This window comes from Myxocyprinus asiaticus, chromosome 43 (assembly GCF_019703515.2).
Source record: "Myxocyprinus asiaticus isolate MX2 ecotype Aquarium Trade chromosome 43, UBuf_Myxa_2, whole genome shotgun sequence".
Lineage (NCBI taxonomy): Eukaryota > Metazoa > Chordata > Actinopteri > Cypriniformes > Catostomidae > Myxocyprinus > Myxocyprinus asiaticus.
The window spans coordinates 8,189,089-8,197,401 of NC_059386.1; the positions used below are offsets into that span (position 1 = coordinate 8,189,089).

At 36.9% G+C, this 8,313-nt stretch overlaps 1 protein-coding gene across 1 annotated transcript; it reads right to left on the bottom strand.

Annotated features, from left to right (window-relative positions):
* Positions 1–2,781: 2,781 nt before the first annotated feature.
* Positions 2,782–4,764, bottom strand: LOC127433151 (claudin-23-like). Its single transcript, XM_051684828.1, has one exon. It carries the CDS (start codon positions 4,680–4,682, stop codon positions 3,882–3,884), a length of 801 nt encoding a protein of 266 aa, XP_051540788.1. The 5' UTR covers positions 4,683–4,764; the 3' UTR covers positions 2,782–3,881.
* Positions 4,765–8,313: the final 3,549 nt, after the last annotated feature.

The following is an 8,313-nucleotide window of genomic DNA, read 5'->3' on the forward strand; positions in this document are numbered from 1 at the left end:
GTATGGATTACCTTTATGCTGCCTTTATGTGCTTTTATGACCCTTAAATTTCTGGTCACCATTCACTTGCATTGTATGGACCTACAGAGCTAAAATATTCTTCTAAAAATCTTAATATGTGTTCAGTAGTAGAAATAAAGTCAAACACATTTGGGATGGCATGAAGGTGAGTAAATATTGAGAAAATTGTTCTTTTTGTGTGAATTATCCCTTTAACCTTAACTCACCTTTTTGGGAGAAAACTATACTCTCTTTGAGTGCCCACAGTCGCTACAGTCACAGAAGTTTCATGAGGTCAGACTTCAGGCAAAGTGACAGATTTATTCAATTCACTAATATAATAACAGGCTGCTAGGTTCATATTTTAAAGGAATATTCTCTATTAAATTCACATTAAGCTCTGTCAATAGCATCTGTGGCTTGATGATTCCCACAGAAAATATTTTTTACTCCTACATCAGGTTGTAAAAATGAACAAAAACAGAATTGCACTTTCAGTGGAAGTTTGGAGTAACTGCTCTTCACTTGCCCTGTAGACTTCCATTGTTAGTGCATAACTACAAATTTAGGAGTTGAAGTTATTTTCTGTGTGCATGTAACCGACAACATGCCACAGAAGCTGTCGAAAGATGTCAACATGCTTTAACCTGGAATGTTCCTTTAATTCCAGGCATGAATTATAAATGCCACCAAAATGTCGTTTTATCATCTTAAAAGTATTTAGAATTTATCTTACAATGTACTTATGTTTATAACACTTCAATTGCCCACACCTTGTTGAATAACTTATGTGATTCTAAGGTATGTACTAAACAGTAAAAGTATCTATGTCACAAGCTAAATGCAGTGGGTGAAACAATAAATATATATATATATATATATATATATATATATATATATATATATATATATATACAGGTGCATCTCAATAAATTAGAATGTCGTGGAAAAGTTCATTTATTTCAGTAATTCAACTCAAATTGTGAAACTCGTGAATTAAATAAATTCAATGCACACAGACTGAAGTAGTTTAAGTCTTTGGTTCTTTTAATTGTGATGATTTTGGCTCACATTTAACAAAAACCCACCAATTCACTATCTCAACAAATTAGAATATGGTGACATGCCAATCAGCTAATCAACTCAAAACACCTGCAAAGGTTTCCTGAGCCTTCAAAATGGTCTCTCAGTTTGGTTCACTAGGCTACACAATCATGGGGAAGACTGCTGATCTGACAGTTGTCCAGAAGACAATCATTGACACCCTTCACAAGGAGGGTAAGCCACAAACATTCATTGCCAAAGAAGCTGGCTGTTCACAGAGTGCTGTATCCAAGCATGTTAACAGAAAGTTGAGTGGAAGGAAAAAGTGTGGAAGAAAAAGATGCACAACCAACCGAGAGAACCGCAGCCTTATGAGGACTGTCAAGCAAAATCGATTCAAGAATTTGGGTGAACTTCACAAGGAATGGATTGAGGCTGGGGTCAAGGCATCAAGAGCCACCACACACAGACGTGTCAAGGAATTTGGCTACAGTTGTCGTATTCCTCTTGTTAAGCCACTCCTGAACCACAGACAACGTCAGAGGCGTCTTACCTGGGCTAAGGAGAAGAAGAACTGGACTGTTGCCCAGTGGTCCAAAGTCCTCTTTTCAGTTGAGAGCAAGTTTTGTATTTCATTTGGAAACCAAGGTCCTAGAGTCTGGAGGAAGGGTGGAGAAGCTCATAGCCCAAGTTGCTTGAAGTCCAGTGTTAAGTTTCCACAGTCTGTGATGATTTGGGGTGCAATGTCATCTGCTGGTGTTGGTCCATTGTGTTTTTTGAAAACCAAAGTCACTGCACCCGTTTACCAAGAAATTTTGGAGCACTTCATGCTTCCTTCTGCTGAAAGATGCTGATTTCATTTTCCAGCAGGATTTGGCACCTGCCCACACTGCCAAAAGCACCAAAAGTTGGTTAAATGACCATGGTGTTGGTGTGCTTGACTGGCCAGCAAACTCACCAGACCTGAACTCCATAGAGAATCTATGGGGTATTGTCAAGAGGAAAATGAGAAACAAGAGACCAAAAAATGCAGATGAGCTGAAGGCCACTGTCAAAGAAACCTGGGCTTCCATACCACCTCAGCAGTGCCACAAACTGATCACCTCCATGCCACGCCGAATTGAGGCAGTAATTAAAGCAAAAGGAGCCCCTACCAAGTATTGAGTACATATACAGTAAATGAACATACTTTCCAGAAGGCCAACAATTCACTAAAAATGTTTTTTTACTGGTCTTATGATGTATTCTAATTTGTTGAGATAGTGAATTGGTGGGTTTTTGTTAAATGTGAGCCAAAATCATCACAATTAAAAGAACCAAAGACTTAAACTACTTCAGTCTGTGTGCATTGAATTTATTTAATACACAAGTTTCACAATTTGAGTTGAATTACTGAAATAAATGAACTTTTCCACGACATTCAAATTTATTGAGATGCACCTGTGTATATATATATATATATATATATATATATATATATATATATATATATATTATAATAATACTTTAATCAAGTTTTTTTATTAAAGTATTATTTATTACAACCAAACACTGTTGTAAATGTGTACTATAAACACTTTGCCATACAAAATGCATTTATTTATTTATTTTATATATATATATATATATATATATATATATATATATATATATATATATATATATATATATATATAAATAAATAAATGCATTTTAAAAGGAGGTAACTCCTATAGCAAATTACAGATTACTAAATTTGTGCATTTTTATTCTTTTTAAAAGCAAAATAAAAGATGTTGACATTTATTTCCATTTCTTAAGGCTCCAAAATGTTTTAATTACTTGCTGGCTGTTTGTATGGCATAGTGTTTATAGTACACATTTACAACAGTGTTTGGTTGTAATAAATAATACTTTAATAAAAAAAATTGAAAATAAAATAAAGAACTGTTATAGGGGGATTTTGGATCGCCATTTAAAACCAACAAATCTTGAACCCTGTGCAATGGAAAAATATAACATGATCTGATGAGTCACTTGCAAAATTAAGTAAATTAAGCTGAGAACATTTCAGTTACAGCCAACAGGTTCCATCGACTTACAGTAAAATTTGAATCGATACTTCCCGGTTGAAGGTTTGTTTGAATATTCAGTCTTAATATCTATAAATGCCTATAATTGACTTAAAAGTATTAATAGTCATTGGTTTAAATATATAAATCACAAAGTAGGTATTTACTTTGGAGCAAAATATTTTGACCATAGTCCCTTATCTCTATAGATTATACACTTCTGTGTTCAGATGACTCACTGATCACATGACAATTCAAACATGGCCCACATTCTTCAAGAGAGCAGTACAGATAAAACTGAAACAACCAGTATAACTGGTTATACTGCATCACAGAGGGTTAGTCCTGACACTGTTTTGACTGAGTTGAGGTTGTGTTGCATTTTAGTATCTTCTGGAAAAGTTAGAAGTTTTATTTACACACCAAAGCAAATATATTGCACAATTGTATGCATCCAAAAGAGTTCATTGTTATAAAAGTCTTGCAGCATTATTGTTACAATACCATGAGATTCATTTTTAAAGTGCATTACAAACACCTTTCAAATGTAGTTCTATTTTGGTTATTTACAATACCAAATTAAAACCCTAATGTTCTAAATAAAAGTCCGACTTCAGAGCATAAATGGAAAGTAAAATCACTGACTGGTCTAAACACTCAAAATATTTGTCAAGGTAAGAAAAAGACTGGTGTAACAAGTAGTTCCAAAAGTGTCTGCTCTAATCATTAGTTATAACATCGTTAATATTAATAATATTCACAGTATGTGCTTATTAGCTGAGAATTTTACAGGTCAGCGTCATAGGGTCTACCAGCGTACGATGTGTTGACAGATCTCCCTCGACTTTTGGCTCGTGGGAAGTCCAGATCATCATCCAGTGAGTCTTTTGAGTATGGCACACTGCTTCTACTAATCTGACTAATACTTCTTGGAACATTGACCCTTGGCAGAGGTGTCGGTCTGGCTGGTAGTCTTTGTTGGTTGGCTCTAGGCTTCTCTCCACGGTTACGACCACCGCAGCAGGAGCATATCCCAAGGAACATCACAAAGCCCCCAAGAACCTCCATGATGCCTCCAATGAAACCCAGAACGATGCAGTATCCTACACGGATGTCGTCCGGTTTTAATGGGTCTCTTTTGACCGAGGAGGAGTTGATGCTGGTCAGTTGGTAGGTGTACCATGAGACGGGGATGATGGCCAGGACACCGGAGCAGAAGATAAGGAGACCACCCATAGAAGCCAGTATCCATCTGGGTCTGTCCTTCCAGCATCTAACTCCAGGTGTCGCCACGGCCAGGCCAAGTGCTGTCACAATCAAGGAGGCAATCATCATTCCTTGTGCAATCGGAATGATCTGGCTGTTGAAATAGGTTTGGTCATTGCTTCGTTGGTTACATGTTTGCAATCTAGAAGATATAAATGTATTGCAGATGTCCCAGATTCCCTGTTCCACCACCAGATCCGAAGTTTGTCCAGCTATATTGTTGATGGTGCGCCAGTTGGGTGCAACCGTGCTGGTCAGGTCCAGGATCCATCCGCAGGGGGCCATGACCAAGCCGAATATCAAGATACCTGGGGTTCGCATGGTTGCAGGTAGAGCTGTTGTCACCCTTTGAAAGTGGTCAAGTGTGACTGGTGCTTAATAAGAAGCATACTGAAACTTGGAGGAGGTGGATCCATCTGATTAGCATCTGAAGGGTGTGAGTCGAAAGTCTGGTTCACATCAAACTGGTTCTTCCTGCATGCAGCTGTTTTAACCAGACATGGAATTCCAGTATGCATGATAAAAACAGGAAACCGAGACAATTTGTCACAAAGACTACTCATTAACTGAGGTTTTGAGTCAAAGGTCCAATTGTATAAATGTTTGTTTTCTCTAGCAGTGAATGTCTACATTGGTTTAAATCACCTAGCTATCAATCACAAGTTCTGTCAGAGCAGTCTTAAAGGAATGTTCCGTGTTTAATAGAAATTATTCTCAATCGACAGCTTTTTTGGCTTTACAGTATGTTGATTAACACACAAAATAATAATAATTTCATCTTGTCCCTCGTTTATAAAAAAAAAAAAAAAAAGTTAAAGAATGTGATTAATATATAATGGAAGTGAATAGAGCCAGTCTATCAACATTAAAATACACCATTTCAAAAGTATAGTCACATTATGTAAACATTATACATGATAACCTGATTTTAATGTGATTAAATTGCTTACTAAACTCATCTGTGTAAAGTGATATCAAATACCAATGGCGTTGATTTCATTCATAAATAATGTTTCATAAAAATATTAACCCTTTCTGAAAATTAAAATTCTTACCTGCTCATCACATATGACTCGTGATATATTTCATGTTTTCTAAATTCAATACGAAAGTTTTGTTTGAGTAACAGACCTACAGACCAAAATTGTAAATGTTGTCAGCCACTGATTGTGTCTTGTGAGACACAAAGTTTTATTTCTGCAGGGGGCGTTGATGTTCTAAAACAGAATCCTCCATGAATTCGCATTTAAATCTCAAAGCGTTTTATATCACTTAGGAGAGTACGACGCCGTTTTAATGCCACGTAAAAAAAAAAAAAAAAAAATCTACGATTTTGTGATTAAAGTTGTCATATTTTGAGAACAAAGTCACAATTACGAGAATAAAAAAATATTTTGAGAATAAATCATGAGGAAAGTAACCAAGGCGCAAACATGCCCCCTTTCTATGTAATTTAGGCTCATTGTAGATTGCGCTTCATTCACAAAAATTGCCTGGTGCAATTTAGATTATGCTATTACCACAAATAAAAGTATTAAAAAGTAGTAAAGGTTAATTTTATTTAAAAGAGATGTTTGTAAACAGTTTCAACCCATATATCAGCAGTAATTGATCAAACAATAATGATGAATATCCAGATGCGCTGTGTAGTCAACACGCTTTTTTTTTTTTTTTGCAGTTTTTAAATTTATTCAGGGGAAGGCTACAAGTGCACGGTGCTAGAACTGTAGCCAGATGCTCTATTCATATTTACATAGGTCTATAGTTCAGTACTGATATCCGTCATTTTAATCCTGTTCTTTGTGCATCTATTCAGGTCCCAGCCAAAGAAACAAAATGTTAGGCTACGTGAGAGCCCACATCGCCTGCATTCATGTTACATGCATTTCACTTTCATTAATCTCTATGAAGTTGAGATCTATTTGAAACTCATCTTACTAAAGCCATTATTATTTCTATAATTAAATTCTGTAATAGTTCATACATTTCGGTGCTTTGTCAAGGTTACAATCAACTTCCATGTTTGTCAGTATTTCCAGATTATTTTCATTTTGAGAAGACAAACTCGTGGACATATTTGGACCGGACAGCTCCCATAATGTTTAAATATACTTTAACGAGCGATCTGCATGCTGATTTGGAAAGCCGTTACTCCATCTTAAAAAAACAATGGACGTTAGTTAAGATGATCGTAAATGCTTAAGTTGCAACATTATTGGGAAACCCAGACATGGTCTGCTTTTTTGTTGGTTTTTGCTCTCAAAACAATACTATAACTGAGTGGTTACCACATTCACTACGAATTAATTGTGCCCGGTAAATGCACTATTTATTAGCATGCTGCAGACCACTGAATTTGACCCTGTCTGGACTATACATGTCCACTGTGATCCAGACACCTTAAACATCTCTTAAACATGCCGTAATTAAGGCCTTGCCTACAGGCAAGGCTCCGGGGCCAGATGGTTTAGATCTTATGCTACAGAACTGGCTCCGCTTTTGTTAGAAGTTTATTCGGAATCATTAAAGAATGGAAGCTTCCGCCAACCATGACGCAAGCCCAGATCAGTCTGATTCTTAAAAAAGACAAAGATCCAAGCGAGTGTAAAAGTTACCTTCCAATTTCCCTGATCCAGCTAGATGTAAAAATTTTGGCAAAAATTTTGGCTAACCGATTAAGTAAAGTATGACATCTCTTATACATATAGATCAGGTAGGGTTTATTCGGGGTCGTAGCTCTTCTGATAATATTAGGCGTTTAATCAATATCATGTGGTCAGTGGCGAATGATCAGACTCCAGTTGCTGCCATCTCACTTGACACTGAAAAGGCGTTTGATATGGTAGAATGGGATTATCTTTTTAAGATTTTGGAAATGTATGGGTTCGGGAGTACGTTTATTGGTTGGATCAAGTTACTTTATAGACACCCTGTAGCAGCGTTACAAACAAATGGATTAATTTCAGATTATTTTACTCTGGATGGGGCACCCGTCAGGGTTGCCCTCTTTCCCCATTATTGTTCTGTCTTGCCCTGGAACCATTAGCAGCCGCGATAAGAAGGGAAGATGATTTTCCAGGGGTGGTGGCGGGAGGCATGGCGCATAAGCTTCTGCTTTATGCAGATGATATTTTATTATTCGTCTCTGACCCTACTAAATCTTTGCCTTGCCTCCACAGAATTATTAATTCCTTTTCCAAATTCTCTGGATACAAAGTCAACTGGTCTAAATCCGAAGCTTTGGTTCTGACAGCGTACTGTCCAGTAACGGCCTTCCAGCCAGGTGCCTTCCAGTGGCCCAAACATTAAGTACCTGGGTATTTTATTCCCAACAAATTTGTCTGATTTAGTTAGTGTTAATTTTGACCCTTATAAAAAGGTTTTCGAGCAATGTAGACAGGTGGGCTTCATTACATTTATTGATGATTGGGAAGGTTAATGTTATTAAAATGAATTGTATTCCAAAATTTAACTACCTGCTACAGTCTCTCCTGGTAGATGTCCGCCTCTCTTATTTCAAGCAATTTGAGAGCATAGCCAAGTCTTTCATTTGGAGTGGTAAGTGCCCCAGATTACATTTCAAGTTACATAGGCCGATTGACAAAGGTGGGCTAGGCCTACCCAAGATATTGTTTTATTATTATGCATTTGGTCTCAGACATTTGGATCATTGGTCGCTTCCACCTGAAAAAGCCCCTCCCTGGTTCTGCATTGAACAAGAATTTCTTGCCCCTATTTTGCCATTGCAATGCCTTTCTATCAATCTAACCAGAGAAATTAAATCACACCCCGTTATTTCACATTTGCACTCGGTATGGACAAAAGTATCCAGAGTGTTTAATTCAGATATTTATCTAAATGTTGCCTCAAGCCTATGGCTAAACCCCAAACTATGCATTAATAAGTCCCCTTTTTGTTGGTCAGAGTGGATTGGGAGGGGGGTTAATACTCT

What these genes read in the sequence shown, in the direction of transcription:
- LOC127433151 (XM_051684828.1), bottom strand. Translation starts at nt 4,682, where the DNA reads ATGCGAACCCCAGGTATCTTGATATTCGGCTTGGTCATGGCCCCCTGC.